General features: G+C 42.9%; 3 protein-coding genes across 5 annotated transcripts; 2 read left to right on the forward strand and 1 right to left on the reverse strand.

Moving 5' to 3' along the window:
• Positions 1–379: 379 nt before the first annotated feature.
• Positions 380–6,977, reverse strand: pcmt (protein-L-isoaspartate (D-aspartate) O-methyltransferase). 3 transcript variants are annotated; one of them, XM_070849522.1, is made up of 8 exons: positions 6,824–6,977; positions 4,031–4,135; positions 3,887–3,918; positions 3,375–3,479; positions 3,090–3,210; positions 2,221–2,306; positions 1,873–1,998; positions 380–1,299 (listed from the first exon to the last, which is right to left on the reverse strand). In XM_070849522.1, the coding sequence occupies exons 1-8, from the start codon at positions 6,876–6,878 to the stop codon at positions 1,294–1,296; spliced, it is 636 nt and encodes a 211-aa protein (XP_070705623.1). In that variant the 5' UTR covers positions 6,879–6,977; the 3' UTR covers positions 380–1,293. The 3 variants fall into 3 exon arrangements, with proteins under 3 accessions (XP_070705623.1, XP_070705621.1, XP_070705622.1); XM_070849520.1 differs by having other exon boundaries at positions 1,829–1,998; positions 6,824–6,971; XM_070849521.1 differs by having other exon boundaries at positions 1,772–1,998; positions 6,824–6,971.
• Positions 6,978–7,281: 304 nt separating this feature from the next.
• Positions 7,282–11,320, forward strand: nup43 (nucleoporin 43). Its single transcript, XM_070849530.1, has 8 exons — positions 7,282–7,485; positions 7,891–8,013; positions 8,531–8,608; positions 9,090–9,252; positions 9,392–9,527; positions 9,641–9,792; positions 9,934–10,050; positions 10,791–11,320. Exons 1-8 carry the CDS (start codon positions 7,366–7,368, stop codon positions 11,018–11,020), a joined length of 1,119 nt encoding a protein of 372 aa, XP_070705631.1. The 5' UTR covers positions 7,282–7,365; the 3' UTR covers positions 11,021–11,320.
• A 363-nt stretch (positions 11,321–11,683) lies between these two features.
• Positions 11,684–18,852, forward strand: lats1 (large tumor suppressor kinase 1). Its single transcript, XM_070849493.1, has 8 exons — positions 11,684–11,847; positions 12,471–12,929; positions 13,632–13,746; positions 14,323–15,776; positions 16,425–17,007; positions 17,487–17,669; positions 18,093–18,199; positions 18,281–18,852. Exons 2-8 carry the CDS (start codon positions 12,582–12,584, stop codon positions 18,791–18,793), a joined length of 3,303 nt encoding a protein of 1,100 aa, XP_070705594.1. The 5' UTR covers positions 11,684–11,847; positions 12,471–12,581; the 3' UTR covers positions 18,794–18,852.
• Positions 18,853–21,712: the final 2,860 nt, after the last annotated feature.

Genomic DNA, 21,712 nt, shown 5'->3' on the forward strand with positions numbered 1-21,712 from the left:
TCTTAAATGTGACCATTTCTGGACAAAAATAATTTAAAATACTTGCTACAGCCCCGCCTACATGTCATGGTGAAACTAGAAGAGCACTCCGAGAAAACAGACCTCCGACAAGGCCAATAGTCCAGATCTGCCGTTAGCTGCTTGTTCGTGAGTTAGATCCAGATCCGCTCCACCATTTCATGGGCTCTTCCATGGCCCACGCTACACCCTTCCACCAAGTTTCATCAATAGTTAAATGAATATTAGTTTTTTTCCTGCAATCCTGTTCATGAACAAACATAAAAGACAAACGGCGGCTACAACCAAGGAGGTCATCTCCTTGGCAGAGGTATCCATGTTGTGGCCTGCACACAAAAGCTTCAATAACAAAAGGCAGACAAAAACATAAGCATCTCTTTATTTCCATTTGCCATTCAAGAAACTGTGAAAGCCATCATCCATCACTTAGATCATCCAAAATAAAATGTGCTATTTGATTTCAAGAAAACAGACATTCATTTGCTTTATATTGTTGGAGTTTATTTTGGCAAAGCAGTGACTATCCCGTTTGGAATCGGTCACCAGAAAAGCCTGCACAAATTGTTAATGGAAAACCAGCGGCAGAAAGCAACACGTCACCAGGTGAAAAGCACAGCCCTGTATGTGCATGAGTGTCTGTGTTATTAGTGCTCCACTCTCTCTGGAGTATGTTCAATGCATTACTTACTCAATGTGTAGAGTGACCTAAGAGTGCTGCACATCAAACAGGATGTGTGGGTTACATCAGCCACTGTGTTGCAGTGTGTGTGTTCCTAACACTGCTGGCAGGGGAATAAGCTCAAATATTAGCATAGACGTCTACAGTTAGATGATCCACACACACTTGCTGTAGCTAGGTGTATTATCTAAAAGGTTCAGGCTTTCCTTGTCGTTGTCCAGCGTTCCTCCTACATTCAGCTTTGATGCTGCTGAAATGTAATACTGTAAAAATGGCTGATTGCAAATCCAATGATGGAAAAAACCAAACCTAAAATCCAGCAGTTAAAAAGAAAACACAACCAAAAAGATGCAGGCCTGAAATGAAAAATTAAAAGCCCTCTGCAATATTTCTGTGCTGAGCTTCAAGCAGTCTTTCTTCCCAGCTCATCTGGGCTCTCAATCAATTTCATACTCTAGTCCATCGTTAGACTTAAACAAAAAAGAGCATGTTTTGTTATGCTTTGAAACAAAATGTCATGGGCTGTTTGACCCCATCCAAGTTTTCTCCAGGCTCAAACTGAAAGGTGGATTATGGACCGTCTTCCTCTTCAAAGTTCATCCCTGTGAGAAACAGAAGTCAAATGTTAGGAAAGGCAGACACAGAGGAGCGGCATGCAGAGAGTAAAAAGTCAGGAGTTAGAATCGCATGCAAAATGTTAAACGTTCTCACAGAAAATTTCAGCAATCGGTTCTTGTCTACGTCTCACAGAGTAGAAGATCAAGCACACTAGTCAGGGAGTTGGGTTTTTAATGAACATCCAAATTGACAAAGTGGGCATGCTCTAGAAAACCAAGCATATGCCTTCACACTTATTTTTGGTTTTCTTCTGTGTTTTGAGTTTCAGATTGCTTATGACTTAAGATTTCATTAGTCACACGGCTTTCATTGAACCAATTTGGAACTACGGAGTTAAAAAAAGATGAAGGAAACGTGCAGCTAGTGGGTATGGAATGGAAGAAGCAAAAAATGTCAACAAGCAGCAAAATGCAGCCCCTTGTGATCCGTTGCCTCCTCCAAGCCACACCATTTCACCTTTGCCACTGTGAGAAGGAGAGAGGGGGAGGAGGGGGAGAAGGAAGTCACTTCCACCTGGACCACTGCTTGTCTCTGTCTGTTAAAGGCACATAAATCACCCCCATCAAGGGCTTCATTTTGGTGCTGCCGTCCTCCATCTTATCGTACTGCTCCAGCATCTGGTTTCCTCCCGCCGGGCCGACGGGCAGAATCAGCCGGCCGCCGGGCTTCAACTGGTCCAGGAGCTGGGAGAGAAACACGGTAAATATGGTGAGCCAATAGCATGGTGAGACACAGGATCGGACCAGCGTGCACTCATCATGGTGGTTTTAAAGAGGCAGTACAGCATTGCTATTTTAATCCTGTTTGAAACACAAAATTGTATTAAACGTGGCTCTTTCTAAGTGGCATGTGTTCCTTGTTTTAAAGTGAACTGGGACAATGTGACCTTAATCTGAGAAACTCACAGCTTGGGGAACAGTGGGTGCTGCTGCGCCAACATGGATGGCATCATAAGGTGCTTCCTCACTGTGTCCCATTCGCCCGTCTCCCACTGAAAGACACACACACACACACACACACACACGCACACACACGCACACACACGCACACACACGCACACACACGCACACACACGCACACAGTCATTCTGGTTCTCCGTATTGTAATTCTACTATTTTTATCTTTATCTACCGTAAAGCCAGTTGAGGAAAATTTGTGATTTCTGATTTTTTATTCTACATAAGCAAAACTGACACCAGTTACAGGCTACCAAACTATTAAAGCCCTTTCAAGGTACCTAAACCAAAAATGAATTTATACCCACAGCAAACAATGTATATTGTCCCTGTCCTTTGACTGTATGTTTTCAGCATGATTTCTTATCTGGTGTGAGATACAAGGAGACAACAAATATGACGACGGGATCGTTTTATTTCAAATATTAGATTAGATATTTCAATATAAGACTTTTGGCTCATGTTGAAAATCAAGCATGTATCTACCGTAAACAGGTATGTCTGACCACCCTACTAACAATCTATCAAAACACTGTTGTAAAATGTTTTACCAAAACAAAGGAAGTGCTTGGCATCTACTTGTGTCAGCACCACTGCCCTCCTACAGAGCAGGTGAAAGAAGGTACTAGCTGCTCAATTATTTATCGCTGCACCATCCTGTCTACTGAGCTACTGTATGTTTAGTTCCCAAGTGAAGAGAAGACAACGAAGACTAATGAGCATTACACTGGTGTTTGTATCAACAGCAACAGTCAACAGTTTCCAAAAATGTCCGATAATAGAATAAAGCATGTTACCTTTCATCAATGGCATCTTACCTATTAGCTTGACTCTGCCCGATGTTATCAAACTGGGGTCATCTTTCTTCACATTGGTTATAGAATCATCTACCAGCTCTTTGATGTGATCAATTCCTATAACTTTCCCTTTAGGACCTACCTGCAAGGCAGAGGGGGAGGAACAGTGCTCACTTCATACAGGAGTATCACAACATTAAGCATGTCTTATCTCATTTTATGTTGATTGGTTGACAAGCGAAGAATAACCAATCAGAACGGCACCAGAGAGAAATTGTATGTGTTTACCCGTCATGTGTGGCTCACCATTCGTGCAAAGCAAGCGGACAAGATTCCACTACCGGAGCCGACGTCCAGAGCTTTGGCTCCCTCGTACAGCTGGTCATGTAGAAGCTCCAGGGCGTAAGCATGCTGGGTGGAGGAGACGCCAACAAGGAAACTGCATTACAACCCGTCAGTCAGCATAACGATGACTATGACGAGGTAAATCCCACCCAGATAGCTGTCCAACATCACTACTTGTCTCTTCCTCGGTCTGTTAGCATTACAAAGCTATCAGTTCTTATCATTTTCCACTGTTTTGACAGCCAAGATGTGATAAAGCTAACATCAACACATTTATAAAAATTGCTCAATTGTGGCTCACGGCCATTGTAATCCACTAAAAAAACATTTCTTTTGGTTTGATCTGGAATAAAAAAAACAGAAAATATTGTTTCTATTTCTCTGCCTGCTTCCCTCACTGTATGACTGAGTGGGATCAAGCTTTAGAAAAACGCTGTTCGCAGTTGTGGGTCACAGGATGCAGAAAGTCATACCATGTGTGGGGCGCTGATGGTTGCTTGATAGCCTTTTGGTTCAAAGAAAGGCAAAGATTTGGTTAGTGCATCTCTCTGATATCAGACTGTATGTGATTTCGAAACTGGGCTGTGACGCATGAGTGGTCACATGAGCAGACTTACCTATTGACTGTGGAGAGTCCATGTATGGATTACACCTGGAGAAATGGGCTCGGTCTGTGGCCAGCATGACTTCATAGACCTTGTCAGATTTAATAATGCCATTTTCTGGGGATGCAAAAGAGTTTGTGTCACTGTGTGTTATGGAGCCATGAACAAGTACAAACACTAAGCAGGAATACATTACATAATGCAAAGATGCAGGAGATGCAAATTAGAAGATTTAATTACATAGAGATAGAATTACGTAAAAGACTCATGACATGCAGGCAGGGACAGAGTGAAACAATTACAATTACTACAGTTACTGGTGTGTGCAATATAACGACATAAGAATTTATCAATCTGCTGTCTTTCCTGTGTACTAGACCATTGTGGGCAATTTTCCAAACAGGAGCAGGAATGTTTTATGGAGAAATAGATAGATAGGTATTTAATTCACCGAACGCACCAATTCCTGTCTGTTTTTTCAACCTTTTACCAATTTCAATATTCACTAGATCCACCGCTGGAGCCATTATTCGATTAATTGATTAGTTGCCAAATATTTTGATAATGTATTCATAATTTTTTTGACACAGGATAAAATGTCCTAATTCAGTAAACTAAATATTTTTGGGTTGTGAAAAAACATTTTGACATTTGAGGACATCATCTTAGGTTTTAAGAAACACTAATCCACATTTTTTCACCATTTTCTGACATTTAATGGACCAAACAACTTATCGCAATCAATTATAGTGTGTATGCAAGGAGAACAGTGGAAAAATGTTGAGACAGAGAGGACTGAAAAACACTGAAATACATGCAAAATGAGAATGAATTTGAAAATCACCATATGCCCGCTGTGAAAAACTGAGAATATCAGGGAAAATACAGAACTAAATGGTGTCAGGAACTAAAAAAAGCTCCCTAAAGAAGTGTTCGTGTCTTCAGAATAATCCGTCACTACAGGTTCCTGTAGCAGCTGGTGCCAATGGCAGGAAAAGCCAACGACAGCCGGCGCTGCTCTCATTACCGACTCCACTCACCCTCAGAGCTATGTGCTGCTTTAAGATACATTACAAATAAACCGTGCATGCTGCCAGATGGACACCTACTAGTAATTTCTGAAATCAAAATAACTCATACTGCATTTTAAGATGTTTTTTTCTTATGCATAATCATCCTCAGAATTCAAATTTGTCTTTGCATGCTTCGGGATAAGCACACCACCTTTATGCTGTTTCTAGACAAAAAATCCTATTTAGTATACAATTTGGAGGCACATTTAATTTTCCTCCAACACATGACCGGGTGCTAAACTTAAAGATTTCATGAAGCAGTCAAGGTTTAAAACAAATGTAACTGAGTGAACTACTGATTGACCAGTCCTGGGCACTGGTCAGGAGGACAAAGAAAAAAAAAAAGTCACGAATTAGCATGCATCCTGAGTGTGCCCTGCTTAAATCCAGCTTATGCAAACTGCGGTTTAAATTTAAGCCATTCGTGTGTCTAAATGGGTCAGAGTCCATTAAAGTGCTCAATCAGGAGCAGCACAAAATCAAAGTAATGACCTTGAACAGAAGGTAACACCTATAAAGTAGCCATTTAAAAGTTTAAAATTGAAAACATGTTCTTACACTAGAAAAATTAAATCATAAAGGGACAGTGCAGAATTAAACTAAAAGGCCTTTTGTTGAAAGACTAATTTACATGGATTTCCAGCATTTTATCATCCTGTATTACAGAGCTTTGTATACCGAGGACCTGGTTTCAACTTCCTTATATTATAGATCATTTCTTGATTTCCCCATGCAGGATTGCAACATACTGATAATAAACTTAGATATAGTAGCATATCATTTGACAATAAAGATAAACACAGATGATTATGCAAACGGCTTTCCTTTGAAAACAAATGGAGCATGACAGGCCCCAAACCATACAGTTTTTGGCAAAATGCTTGCATGTGCTGGAATGCAACGCTGGACTGCACAAAATATAAATAGCCCTGTTAGATACTTTATATTGATTTACACTCTCAAGTCTGCACATATCACCCCATTGACTATCATGTTGCTATATGAAAGTGAGAAACAATATGTCAGATTTGATTTTGCATGTCGTTAGTGGCTGCGTTAACCGCCCAATGCATCTGTTTGCAGACTAAACCATGTGGCATTGATTTCCCCGATCACGATGGACCAGATAACAGCCGCCTAGTAGGGTGGTACACTGAGTCACTGCTCTGTTTTTTGCAGCCGCAAACGTTTGACTTAACAGCTAACTGTCGCCGTGACACCACATGCTGTCACTGTCAATCATCCACTAACAAAGACACTGTAGAAACTAGCCTCACATTTCCAGCTGTCAGTGTCATTCACGCAGAGGTAAAGTGAATAGTGCAGAGATAGCAATCAATGAATGTGGGCTGGGCACTGAGCTAGCAGAGCTGCTACCGCTAGCTACAACGTCCCAAATGACGCACATAGAGCTAGCAGGCTAAGTTAACCTGACACAAAAATAAAGCTACACAAATAATCTGAGGCCATGCAAAAGAAGGAAGTAAATTGTATCTTTATGTTGATATATTGTTTGCAATAACGGAGGCATGCATCTGTTCCACGGCGTAAGCGTGGTTTGGGAAAGGGGTGGAGAGAGGTAACGCTAGGTCAACAACAACATATCACATAGCTTAGCAACCAGCTAGTTAGCTAGCTAGCCCACCGCTGCTGTGTCAACCTCAGCAGACAACCTAAACCGTTTTCGGGCGACCTGTCTGTGAAGGCGTCGGTAGAAAGCATTTGGACTTACTGCGGAGGTTGTTAACAAGCTCTGCGTGGCTGGCTCCTCCAGATTTCCAGGCCATTATTAAACAGACTTTGCGGAGTAAGTAGACAGCAGCTGTCAATGCCGCGCCTGCGCCGACCGTTTTGCCGATGAAGCTGACAACCTCCAGAGCAGGCGGCGGAGCGGCGGATACGTCACGAGACATCCAAAATGATTTTCTACTTCTTTCTAACACATATTCTCACACAGTGCAATGGCATTTTACACAGGAATTTATCGTTTTAGATATTAGCCTCAGCAATGATTAATTACACTGGGAAAAAGCCACATTGCTGAAAGAGTGCATTATCAGATTTGCCGCAGTAACGTAGACGATAACCGCGGAGTGCGACAATCGTTAGTAGTATATGTAAGGAAAAAGTCGGTTGATGTGATAGTTTGACCTTTCTGCGCCACCGTAGTTACGTATGAAGTAGCAGGCGCGTACGCTTCGGGGTAATTCATGACTGCTAAGCTAGTACAAGTTATCGTTTTAATTTAAAGTGGTTCGGGGTGTTTCTGTTTCAATGGAGAGTATAAATGCTAAGTACGTGTCCCAGAAAATCAGTAAAACCAGATGGCGGCCGGTATCTTATTCATCTCTGCAGCAACCAGATATCTTTGCGACTGGCTCGTGGGATAACGAGGTTGGCAAGTTGTTAACGTTAAGGTTTATAAAGCATGAGACCGCCAAACTTCATGGGAAAAACTAAGAATTTTATGTTTATGATTTTGCTTACTAGCAACTTACACGTGTTGTAACTATCAAAACATGACTTAAGATATGTTATGAATCGTAAGGTGTCCTTCCGGCGTGGAACCAGTGCATGAACAAATGTATTTGATGTAGGGATGTCCTGTTTAACTATCTCGATTAATGTACTGCCAAGGCTTAAAGAATGGCCTAGCTATTTCTGCTCAATGGAGAGGGATTCATGGCCGATTAGTGACTGAAGACCTTTGCTCATAATGACAGCTGATTTGAACTAATAGTCAGTTAGATGGTACCCTGCTCCCCAGCTAACATTAACCCCAGTGTGAATCTGTCACAGGACAACAAGATTTCCTTTTGGTCCATTGGGAATAATGGAAGTTCTGGTGTGGACGATGGATTTGAAGGAGACCCACAGCTTCAATGTGAACACAAGCATGATGGAGATGTTCTGGACCTTCAAGTAAGACTCGTGGGAATAATAATGTAATGTAATGTACTAACTTTCTTCAGCTGTGTGCCTGCACCCTGATCTGAAATGGGGACTCGCCAATATTTAATTTAGGAATGCACCAATCCATTGTTCTGTCTCATGATACCTATTGTGTTACCCCAACTCAGGGTATCAGCTTGCACTGAGTACAGATTCAATACCAGTGCTGGCTTCTTCCATATTAAAAATCTGTATAACTTACTGCATGAAACATTTTCGTTGTCAGTCCAATTACTTTGTTTTGCAGACAGAATGACAAGGTCTTGTATAGAGAACAAAATAATATAATTAATTTATCACTGTCATTGCATTTGTTACATAGAACAACTTGAATGCACACTACTTTACATTGAAGTACCAGGAAAACAGAATCTTAAATCAAAAGTGACGGATGCATCACACTGTAACATCTTTATTGACTCAAAACAGGATATACCAAACATCTCAACTAATTTCAACTCTGTCCTTGCATGTTTTTTTTTCACAGTTTTTGGACCAAGACAGAATTGTCACAGCATCGTCAACTGGAGCTGTCACCATTTTCCGCCACCACCAAAACAGTCAGGTACGCACCGGCTGAGTTTCACAGTGAGCTTATCTTGATCCATATGGACATCCAGATGTGCCTATAATATGGGGATAGATTACAGCCATTTACAGACTTGTATGTGTTCTCGTATGTTTTCACTCTGTGCTCCGCTTGGCGATACATGTTGATTAACAGTTTTATAAAAGGAAACTTAGCAAACTACATGAAAATATGCTGGAAATATAAACACCTTGTTACTATTGAGCACGACAAGATGTTCAAACATACATTTGCCCTATGTGAAACATAAAATAAAGATAACTACACTTTATATCATGTCCTCAAAGATCTTTATTGATACTTTATAAACCCTTATTTACCAAAGAATTTGACTTAAGTCAACAGACAAGAAGTGCAGTTCAATTAAGTAAATGCTGGACAAACTGCTAAGCCGGATATATCACATACTTGTGGTGTGATAAACTAACTTCCTATGCCTTCTCTGTCTTGACTGTAGACGATATCAGTTTCTCAGCAATGGGCAAGAGTGCACCGTTACCCTTGTGACAACGCTCCCTGTACCAGTGTTGTGTGCAGCAGTCCTGAGATCGTTACAGTTGGTGAAGATGGCAAGATCATCGTCTTCAGAGCCGACCAGGAGGGAGTGATTCGAGTCATAGGTGAGATTAAGGTTAAGGTGCTGTAGCCAGACCATCGTGTCACATTAGAATTACAATTCTTAGCTTATGATAGCATCTACAGGTCACGTGAAATGAGTTTAAGAGTATAACTTATATTGGACTGTTTAACCACTGCTAGAGAATGCTGACAGCAGCACGATTCATGCTGTGACTTACCTGAGGACAACAGAGATTTTGACAGTGAACTCTATCGGCCAACTCAAGCTGTGGGATTTCAGGCAACAGGGCAACGCACCATCCCAGATTCTCTCCCTGTAAGATCTCCCTTCTAAATAAGAAATGACATTTATTTTTCCATTCTACACTTTCCTGTGCGCATTTTATATTTGGATGAGTCTAATGAGCTGGGTTTTTTTTTTTTATTCAGGTCGGGGGACAGAGTTCCTCTGCACTGTGTGGACAGACATCCTAACCAGCAGCACATTGTGGCCACAGGAGGGCAGGATGGCATGCTCTGTGTCTGGGATGTGAGACAAGGCAACACACCCTTCTCCCTCATGGAGGCACATTCTGCTGAAAGTAAGACTTGATTAATTAAGATGATTTCATTTGCCTGATTTACCTTTACAAGTTCATCTTCAAGTTTCAAGTTCAAGTTCTCTCCTTTGCAAGGGCTTACGCTTCGTTTTATATAACTTTCTCTGTTGCTTTTTTGTACAGTGTGGGAGGTCCACTTCCACCCAACAAACCCAGATCATCTGTTCACATGCTCAGAGGACGGTTCACTGCTGCACTGGGAGACTTCCACACATTCAGACATGCCGTCCTTCTTACAAGGTAAGTCAAATAATTCTGTCTGCTGTTCAGCTGAACCAGACGGGAGACCCCAAACACTATTTTCCCAAGAAAAAAACTACTAGGTGCTGTCAAGAAACAACATGTTACTACAAAATAGGAAGTTATGGCAAAGTTTTTCGTGCCATAATCCAGAATACATCAGGCCAGCTTTTACCATCATACCATCATTTCCAGTGTTCACTAGCTAAAGAACACTCTTCATCTGGGTACTTTGAGCATCTCTAGAGTTATTTCAAGTTAAAGTTCTAACATGTTGCTGCTGTTAAATTTTAATGTGTGTAGTATTGTTCATCATAGCATATAGCATATTCAGATGGTCGCCGAGGTTATGTTTATAGGATGAGATATTTTTGAAAATTGTTTCTCTTTAACATCTTGAAAATTCAGTGGTACAGTGTAGCTAAACACATTTGCAGATTTTATCAGCAAATAGCTGCATCAAAAGTTAAAAATGATACGTGACTGCACAACAATATGATAGTCTAGGCACTATAGCTTCTACCTTCATCATGGGATATTTATGCATTTCCTATATTTCTCACAGAAGCCTGGCTGGTACCGTTTGGTTTGGACTGAGTCAGCTAGCGTGATACTGACAACCAAGCGTTAAAAAGCTGCCATGTCAACATGCTAAGGAAACTATACACTACCATACCAGAAGTGTAATCATAGTAATCCTGTAAATCATTAATAGAAATAGTTTTATCTTTGTTTTCCAGGTGGCAGGAACACCAGCATGATGTCTCGCAGTGCAATGGCCCCAGCTGGAGGCAACCAGTCCCTCATCAGCGCCTGGCTCAGCGGGGACTCCAGCAAAGGCCGTCTGGAGACGACTCACATGCTGCCCAGCCAGACGTTGTCCGTCAACAGTTTGGATGTACTTGGACAGTGTCTGGTCTGTGGGACTGACGGAGAGGCTATTTTTGTCAACAGACAGGTTCCAGTTTAAAAGAGTTGTTTAGTGCACAGGACAAGATGCGGATGAAGATCTGTTTATTTCCTGTCGATTTCAGTCAAAAGAGAGGTTTTATTCTCTCCTTTGATGATACAGGGTGCCCAGAATACCATGTTCAAAAGTCCAAAGTATGTTTGTGACATTTTGGCATGACTTGTGTGTTTGTCTCTTATACTATATTGCCTACACACTGTACTTGCGCATTTCTATTGCAGTTATGGATCATCTGGGATGAATTTTTTTGTCGATCATTCCAAGCCGAGTATTTCGACTCAACATTACATTTATATGGATTTAATTTTAAAACTGTTTTGAAATAAGTAAATAAATGAAACACCTTTACACAAATGCCCAGTGACTCCATTGATCATTTTGTTTAAAAAGTGACCATTACTGTTAGATCACATTACTACCGCCGAAGGTGAAGTGAAGGGTGAGTGTGAATGTAAAAAAAAAAAAAAAAAGCTTCATCCGGGTAATTTGAATAAAGTTTCCCAAACTTTAAATAATAATCCCTCTGGTAGTATTTCCGGTGCTTTAAAGTTAGTTCTAACATGGTGTGAAAGGTAAGTGGCTATCCTCATTTTATTGTGAAATATAAACTAACCGGAAGTGTGCAGCGGTTCTTCCGTGTCCAACTTGCTGTTGTACTTGTCATTCAGACATCCCAGGAATTCATCTCGACTAGGAACTAGCCAGCTCGGCACAACAGGGACACTTTAAGTGAAAGGCGCGTCCTTCTCACCGAGTAAGGTCAAGGAAATATCGTTTGTTGTCAAAATAAGAAAAGGCGTCGAGGAAAGCGGCAGCTACAGACACTGGTAAGTTGTCAGACGCGGCTAACGGCTAACTAACTGTTTCCAGTTGTGTTCAGAGCTAACAGCTAATTCGCAACCTGTTGTTGAATTAGCTTCTAGCAGCAAATGGATGCCTTTAACACACAGGCCGCGGAGGACCTGCAGCGCTGTTTAATTTCGGGCGAAGTGAAATTGCGGTGACTTTAGTTTGCAGCTCATGGGTCGCTGTGTGTTGGCGGTATTTAGGCGAATGTGACAAACGACTTTAGCGTTTAATTTCACAATACTTGACGCAAGAGAATAAGCGTTAAAGAAGCGCTGTGTTAGCCTGTGCTGCTAACGACGCTAGCAAGTGTATGGATTCTTGTTTTGTGAAGGAGTACTATTTCTTCTGAGGCAAATTTCTCTAACGTTATAATAAAGCTTTGGACAACGAGTTTAGCATAAAGTGAAAAGGTATAGCACTAAAATAAAATAATTATTAACCTTAAAAAGTCAGTCTGGCTTATTATAATAACTCTATAGCCGATGTTTATGTGTTCGTATATGTTAATTTGTACTTTCTGCATCTCATTTGCACAACCTGTTCGGTAACATCTGCTCAGGATGCCTGCTCGGCTCACATTGGTGTTGTATATTTTTGTCAGCAGCATGCAGATGTGAGGTCAGACATCAGGAGCACCTGCTACCCTTTGCTGCAAGCCTGGACTGTGCAACATCTTCTTCATCCCCATCATCGTCATCATACATGCTCTTACATGAAGAGAGGGGAGAAACCCGAAGGATACAGACAGATGAGACCCAAAACCTTCCCCACCAGCAACTACAGTGGCAACAGCCAACAAATGCTGCAGGAAATTCGGAACAGCCTGCGCAACCTGTCCAAACCTTCTGACCCACCCAAAGTGGACGTTGGTGGAGCTGGAAAAATGCTTCCTGAGGACCCAAGGCAACAGGGGCGCTGCAGCAACCCCAAAAACCCCTACCATAAAGCCTTGCAGGAGATTCGCAAATCTCTGATGCCTTTTGCCAATGAGCCCAGTACTGCGGGCCCTGAAGTGAACAAACACATGTCTCTGGAACCCCCCTGTGCTGGGTTTGAGGAGGTGAGATGAGCGTTCTCGTGCTTTCTTAGTCACTGTGACAGGTTGTTGTTTCACTCTAGACATAACTCTGTAATGGAAATAATTATTCGGTGCACTTTGTTTATGAGAGAATAATCTCAAAAATGAAAAGAATGTGAAGTGGAACAACGAGCTTGTACAGGTGACGATACAAAAGTAGTTTCTCAGTTGGCAGGTGCCACTTATTTTGAGCCAGTGTGTGCAATTCAGGTTTGAAGTGGTACAGTATGCTGTACAGTGATTTTCAATTTGAACAAGTAGCTCAAATCAAATCAGTTGATTGATTTATTAAGTTATTTTGGTAATTGATTACTTGCATTAAGTTTTTTTTTTTTTTTTTTTTTTTTAAGCAAAACCTTCAAATATTCTCTGGTTCTAGCTTCCAGTGTGAGGCGTGAGTGTGTTTTTCTATCATTGTAAAACGAATCACTTTGGGTTTAGGACCGTTGCTTGGACAAAAAGTTTCCTGTATTTTATGGACTAAACAGTTAATTGAGTAATCAAGAATATACTGTGCAGATTAATCAATGAAAATAATTGTTAGTTGCAATTTAAATCCATGTACAAGACTCTAAGGATGGGATTGTTGCTAATTACATTTATTTATAGCTCCTTTGCATGTTTTCGTGTTTTAATTTACAAGACTAAATATTAATTGTTCTATTTGTTTTTGCCTTTAAACAGAACAGTCGTAGCGTGGGGGCAGTTATAGACTACATGGGTAAGGTGAGCTACCAGGACTCGATGAGGGAACAGATGGCTGTTGCCAACCCCAGCACTACAGGTCTCAAAGCCCCAGGTACGTAACTGTCCACTGGGACGAAATGTTGGGTTGCCTCTTTTATTTTCCATCCAGGCGTGTTCATTCAACCTTGATATTGTTTGTAGGATTTGGGACATTTGCTTAAAGAAACGACAATACACCTCTGACAAAAAGAGAATGAGTCACTGCATCTGGTAATGGAAGAAGTTTACTGGAAATAAGGCTTTTGGTTTTCCGCAGATGTCTTAACAACTGTCAGGGTTATCTTAAAGCCTTTCTATGCAGCTTTGCTTTCCATAGCTTTAGCTATCGTTCCTATTGGATTTAATAGCATTGTACACACTACGCTAATTACACAGTCTTGGGAATATGGCACGAGGCGAGAGAGCACACTGCCCCCGTTTGTAAAAAATGTACAATTCACACATGCACGCACACAATATAGCAACTATTCAGCTGTGGAAAAATGAATTCAGATCTGTTTGTTTTAGTTTGAGATGGACTTTGTTTTTATTATTTCTGCTACAGGTCTGCAGTGCTGCAAGTGCTGCTTTATTTTCATCCCTTCATTATTTTACCTTGACTGTATTTTTGCTATTTTTGTGTCTGTAGGAGCTCCTCATATCCAGCAGGCTGTGCTGAGGAGGCCGAGCTGGAAAGGCTCTAAGGAGTCCTTGGCTCCTCGACACGGTCCTCTCATTGTGGATGGAATGATGTACCGCTCAGACAGCCCTGGACCTCCCCCTGCCTTCCCACAGGGGCACCCTGGAAACAGCCAGAGAGTCAATCCTCCGCTGCCACCTCAGGTGCGCAGTGTTACACCTCCACCAAACCGCAGTGCCATGCCTCCTGCTCCATCCTGGGACAGCAACCCATCAACCAAGCGCTACTCTGGCAACATGGATTACCTTGTGCCCCGCATCTCCCCAGTACCCCAGGGGGCCTGGCCTGATGGGTACCAAGCTGCAGCATCTCAGAATCAGCGTGGGATCAGCCCAGTGCCTGTGGGCCACCAGCCCATAATAATGCAAAGCTCAGGGGGGAATAAGTTTACTTTCCCCTCCAGCTGGTCTCAGAATGGCTCCCCTCAGCCAGACTACATGGCGGGTGGCAGCAGACAGCCTCCTCCCCCTTACCCGGTCAACCAGAGCAGCCGGCACAGTCCTACTGAGATGCAGACAGGAGGACCTGCATCCTCTCCGTCTTACGTCAATGGTGGAAACATCCCTCAGTCCATGTTAGTTCCCAACAGGAACAGTCACAACCTTGACATGTACAACATAGGTCCTCCTCAGTCCTGGTCCCAAGCTCCCCTGGCCCCTAACCAGCCCCAGTCTTCCCCTGGCAACAGCAGTAACCAGGATCTGTCCCCGTCATGGCAGCACAATATACCAGTCCGCTCTAATTCCTTCAACAACCACCAGCTGAACGGCAGACCAGCCCACCCAGCCAGCTCCCAGCCCTCTGCCACCACGGTCACTGCCATCACCCAGGCTCCCATTCTGCAGCCAGTCAAAAGCATGCGTGTCCAGAAACCTGAGTTACACACTGCTGTAGCCCCCACACACCCTCCATGGATGCAGCAAGCTCCACCATCTCAAGTTGCACCTGCTTACCAAGAACCCTCAGCCCCTGTACCTCAGATTCCCGTTGTAGCAGAAGTCCCCAGCTACCAGGGCCCCCCTCCGCCTTATCCTAAACATCTCCTCCAGCAGCAGGCTGCACCCTGCCCCCCTGCCTACGATCCAGGGGTCAATAAGCTCAGCACAGGCAGGGAGGAGGCCACTGAAGAGGAGAGCAGCGGCGGCGACAGCTCCCGAGACAAAACAACAGAAAGCGCCGAAAGCACCGCAGCAACAGAGAAGGAGAAGAAGCAAATCACGACATCACCTGTTCCTGTCCGGCGTAACAAGAAAGATGAAGAGCGGAGGGGGGAGTCTGGAAGAATCGCACTGTACTCCCCCCAGGCCTTCAAGTTCTTCATGGAACAACACGTGGAGAATATTCTGAAGAACCATCAGCAGAGGATTCGGAGGAGGAAGCAGCTGGAAAGTGAGATGCAAAGGGTAAGAATATCAGCAGCTTCACTCCATTGTTTTCTTAATGAAATGACTGAAGTCAGAGAGGAAACCTATTTCACGTTTTGCTATCTAAAAGAAAACCTTTCACTCTTTCAAAAGATTTTCCTGCTACCTCGTCATCACTGTACTATCTGTCTCTGAAATCATGTCACTTTTTTCTTAGCTGTTCTTTCTCTCCTTTTCTCTCCTTGCTGTCACTAACAGCTGATCTAAAAAGGTAAAGGTTTCTCTGCTGTCCTGTGACACAGAATAGTCCACACACATCAGTTTTTTCAAGTAAGGTTGTGTTGATAGACTTGTCTTTGTATTTTAAATGTGCTACATGCAGCATGTTGTTCTCAGTGGTTGAAGGCAATGCATGCCACTCCATGACTTCCATTTCACTGATCATGTCACTGCTCATGCATTTCTGTTTTGAACTGAAGTGATGATTAACACAGGAGGAAAACACAGTTTGTTTGCTGTTATAGGCAACTTTAAATGTATTTTGCACTGGTTTCCTTCAGTGGAGTCTGACCCTTGAATGCCAGTTTATATCTAACCAGGACTACATGTGAGTTTAATGCAACTTTTCTGATCTATTTTGAGATAATTTGGACTAATACATTACTTTTGACTCCACCCTGTGCTCAGGTGGGTTTGTCCTCAGAAGCTCAGGAGCAGATGCGTATGATGCTCTGCCAGAAAGAGTCCAACTACATCCGGCTAAAGCGGGCCAAGATGGATAAATCCATGTTCAAACGAATAAAGACCCTCGGCATAGGAGCTTTCGGCGAAGTGTGTTTGGCCAGAAAAGAAGATACAGGAGCGCTGTACGCCATGAAAACACTCCGAAAGAAAGACGTGCTGCTGAGAAACCAGGTGGCCCACGTCAAGGCTGAGAGGGACATCTTGGCTGAGGCCGACAACGAGTGGGTGGTGCGCCTTTACTACTCTTTCCAAGACAAGGACAACCTGTACTTTGTCATGGAGTACATCCCTGGAGGGGACATGATGAGCCTTCTCATCCGGCTCGGCATCTTCAAAGAAGAGCTGGCCCAGTTCTACATCGCAGAGCTCACCTGCGCCGTGGAGAGCGTTCACAAGATGGGCTTCATCCACCGAGACATCAAGCCCGATAACATCCTCATAGACCGAGACGGACACATCAAGCTGACAGACTTCGGCCTTTGCACCGGTTTCCGCTGGACTCATGACTCCAAGTACTACCAGAGTGGTGGGTATCAACTTACCTGTAGTAACGTAGTAGTTAGATCAGCTTAGTATAATGGCTCGTGGTAAATTCAGCCTCCTATGGACATTTCCACAACATGTTGGGTAAACATGGTTTAAAAATGTATAAATACACTTTATGAATATAAAAAATATATGCTACTGAGAATTTTCCAGTTGTTTTCTTTATTGTTGTGTGTAAAATGGGCATTATAATTTCCTAGAGCCCAAGTTGATATCTTCAAATGAATTGTTTTATCCCAACAACAATCCAGAACCTAAAAATATTGAATTTACCATCACAGAAGACTAAGAAAAGTGTATTAGATATTTTGGAAATCATGAAAATGCTACATTCAAGGACCATATAAAAAGTGTTTAAATGTCCACCTGCTGCTTTCATTGGGGACCCTGGCAGAAAACCACAGCTCGGCAGTATAATGAGCAAAGTAATGAGCGTTGTGCTGTGTGGCCTCTTTCCAGGTGACCATGTGAGGCAGGACAGCATGGACTTCAGTAAGGAATGGGAAGATCCAGCCAACTGCCGCTGCACGGACCGTCTGAAGCCCCTGGAGAGGAGAAAGGCCCGGCAGCACCAGCGCTGTTTGGCACATTCACTGGTGGGGACACCTAACTACATCGCACCAGAAGTGCTGCTCCGAACAGGTACAGACGACCACATGTAGAGGCCATGCTGTGCAGCTGACTTCATTTGTCTTCTCGTTTCACTAAAAATATCTAGCGTTAGTATCACAAGTCTAATGAAGAGCAATGTGCTCAAAGTGTCACTTAGATTTCGATGATTCACATGCAGTCCAGCACCTGGTTTATACGTCATATGATGTCCCGATTATTCCCAAATTTATAATCTGTAAGATTTTACATTAAAGATTTACATTAGTGTCATATTTTAAAAGAAAAATGGCAAATGGTCACATTTCAGAAGCTGTGAGCAGTGAATGTTTGGCATGTTTGGCAAAGGCGGTGCCCCTGAAGCTACCACACATCTTAACCAACTACAAAAGTGACTAGAGGCTTTCAATCCCTTGATGTTGTTGCAGTGTGATTGATGTCGTTAATCATGTGCAGGATACACCCAGCTCTGTGATTGGTGGAGTGTTGGTGTGATCTTGTATGAAATGGTTGTCGGGCAGCCTCCCTTCCTAGCGACCACACCCCTCGAGACTCAGCTGAAGGTATGTGAAGCACCTGCAGTGAATTGCTATGCATCTACACACTTCACTGTTTCCTAACTCCACCTCTGCCGTTGACACCAGGTGATAAACTGGAAGAGCATGCTGCACATTCCCCCGCCAGCCAAGCTCAGCCCAGAGGCGTCCGATCTCATAGTGAAACTGTGCCGCGGCCCCGAGGACCGCCTCGGCAAGAACGGTGCGGACGAAATCAAAGCTCATCCTTTCTTCAAAACCATTGACTTCTCCAGCGACCTTCGGCAGCAGGTGGCGCCCTACATCCCCACCATCGCTCACTCCACAGACACCTCCAACTTCGACCCCGTGGACCCGGATAAACTGTGGAGCAGCGACAGCGGCGGCGAGGACAACCTCAACGACACCCTCAACGGCTGGTTCCGCAATGGCAAACACCCCGAACACGCCTTCTACGAGTTCACCTTCCGCCGCTTCTTCGACGACAACGGCCACCCGTACAGCTGCCCCAAACCCATCGAGTATGAGGGCTACAATGAGGACGAGGCGGACTCAGAGGGCCCGGTGCAGGAGGCTGCTGGTACCTCGGCGGCTCAAGGCCGAGACCTGGTCTACGTGTAGCGCCTGAGGCCAGCGAGCTGCTTGTACATAACGAGTGTGTGTGTGTGTGTGTGTGTGTGTGTGTGTGTGTGTGTGTGTGTGTGTGTGTGTGTGTGTGTGTGTGTGAGGGGGGGGGGGGGGGGGACTGCAGCGGTACAGCATTTTAATCCTTAAACATAGGAAAGTGCGTTTTGTTAGGTACGCTCAGAAAACAGCAGCACACGGTCACATTAACAGACAAGTTCACACTGCAAGTTAAAGGAGCAGTCTGGCATTTTGGGGAAACCTGCCTGTCTGCTTTTATGCAGAGAATCAGATGAGAAGATCGATACCTTGCTCACGTTTGTATGGTGAATATGAAGCTACAGCAAATAAGTGTTCCCAAAATGCTGGACTACTCCTTCAGTGTGTGTGTGAGGTACTCTGTGCGATGTGTGCTGCCTGAAAACCTTCAGAGGAACAGGAAGCAGAGAAAAAATCAGGGTGCTTTCTTTGAGGGCTTATCGCAGCCCCCCGGAAAGCCTTAATTTATTTAAGAACACTGAACTGGTGATGCTAGTGTAGCGTGTGGGAACTTTTGTTGTTGAATTACATTTATTGGTACAAATCGTCTTAATTTATATTTCAATATCTGTTGCAATGGGGATTTAGTGTTGTGACTCATAGAAATTTGCAGGGATAAATTGCTCTAATTATTCATTGCTGTGCCTTTTTGATCTTTTTTTTTTATTTTTTATCTTTCACCAAATATAAAGAGGGTTAATAATCAAGACTGGCATTTTAAAATGAGAGTAGAAGTAGCTGATTGAACTACAGTAGGCTTTTGTTGTTTTATTTTTCTAATTTATACCTAAAATGTATTTATAAATTAAGTTGTATACAGTTGATGTAAATATTTTTCTTCCCTGTCAGCTGATTGTCGTTTTTTCTTAGGGCAGGCCCTCGTCAGTGTCCACTGCTGCTGCCTTCTGTTAATATGTTGTGATTTTTCTGTCTCTCATACACATCACAATACCTACAACGCTAATTCACAGGACTCTGAATAGATTTTATTCTTTTTGTGTAGCTAAGCTTCGTTCATCGCCATTCACACTTCATGCTCGTCTATCAACCAAAGCACTGAATAGGTGGGTTTTCACTTTTTTTTTTTTTTTAATAACCCACATTTAGAAAATAATGATCACAAGCCCACAAAATTAGTTTTTGTGGCGTTATCACACTATCGACCAGAAATGCCTTGCTCTTAGGCACCCAACCACTTCATCCTCTAGTACTCGACATTGTGTCGGAGGATCTGGGAGAGGCTTCAAACCAGTTCTTGTTTCCTGGCTCTGAGAAACACTACAGCTGACTGTCATGTGCTGAGTTTTTCACGCCTCTGTTCTGATTCAAAAGAACAAAAAAAAAAAGAAACGGGATGGATGGACTGACGGTGGAGAGAACGGCCCTCCATCACACATCATGATGATTTTGTGTAACCAGCTGTACTTTGTGTTTAGGAAAAGATCTCTGAATGTAGTAACGGACTTTATGGTGACCACTGGCATTCTGCACTGGTTTTGTGTTTTCATTGTAAGTGAGAGAAATTTATTTTTGTGTACATTATTGCTCTGGGAGGCTGGGTACAGGGAAGAGGGTGATAAATAAAGAATGTCAAGAACAAAACATGTTTTGCAGGCACACCATTGTTGTATTATTTACCTTTACCTTTCCTCAGTGTTTTCACTTGTGCAATTGAATTTAACCACTGCAGTGTAGATATTAAGCAGAATTGGCAAAAAATTGTCAGGAAAAGGTATTTAAGGGCTTTATGCATCCTCTTAAGCAGTTCTTCGCTCTTGGCTAAAACCTGGGGACTTAAAACATCTGCAGAAACAGATTACGTTTTAAGGTGTTCAACATGAACAAAAAACCCTCTGTGAGAAGGAAATCACTGGCTGAGTATACTGTATAGATTCAGACAGCACAGATCAGTGCAGGTTTGCATGTTCTCCCATGCTCGTGTGGGTTCTCTCCCACAGTCCACAGTGTGGGCAGCTGTCTGTCTCTGTGTGTCAGTCCTGTGACTGACTGGCGACCTTTGCAGGGTGGACCACAGTAAGCTGGGATTGGCTCCAGCCCCCCACGACCCTTAAGGAGAAGTAGTATAGACAATGGATGGATGTTCAGTGTCACCTGTCAAACATTAAAGCAGCCACTAGAGGGCGCCAGACAAAGAGGGAAGAGACCTATGACAGGAACCACAACAGACTTCCTGTGTCCCAGTTTCAAAAGCTCTACTGTACATTATCAATATATTAACAGACTGGTGATGACAGAGCACCATTTTGAGAGTTTATGGACAGAAAATAGAATAAAAAATAAAAATGTTATTTAATCTTGTGTAACAAGAAATTGCCAGCGATCAGTTATCACTACTGATATCATTTTACTTTTAAACATCAAAAGACAGAACTGTAGGGTGCAGCTGGTGTTCAGGAAGAAGGCTAATTTTATGCAAATTCTTAATTTCCAGAGGCAGAATGTATTGGTTTACCAGTTGATTTTTGTCTTTTTGGATGTTCTGCTGTAAAATAATGCTTATAGATTAACTCATTTCTTTCTCATAGTTTGCCTTACACCAGGTTTTAGTCTGACCCTAAAATTCAGTCTGACTGTCAGGTTGGACGGGCAAGGTTGTACTTAATGATTAATGACATTAATCCTGGTATTGTGCACACCAGTTCACTGATATGGCTTCCCAAGGCATCTAAATGGAACAGAGCCATCATTAGTGTTATTATGTGTGCTGTGAATAAGGCCTGTTCACTGGACATCAGAGAGTCTACTTTGCAGGTCCAAGATCAGCAAATGTGAGCTGAAAATCTGCAGGATCGAGCCTTAAGACCACACCAGAGGTCTGGCACACGTTCAATAAAGTCATCAGTTGAATGGGTTGTA

Source organism: Pempheris klunzingeri, chromosome 18 (assembly GCF_042242105.1).
Source record: "Pempheris klunzingeri isolate RE-2024b chromosome 18, fPemKlu1.hap1, whole genome shotgun sequence".
Taxonomy (NCBI): Eukaryota; Metazoa; Chordata; class Actinopteri; order Acropomatiformes; family Pempheridae; genus Pempheris; species Pempheris klunzingeri.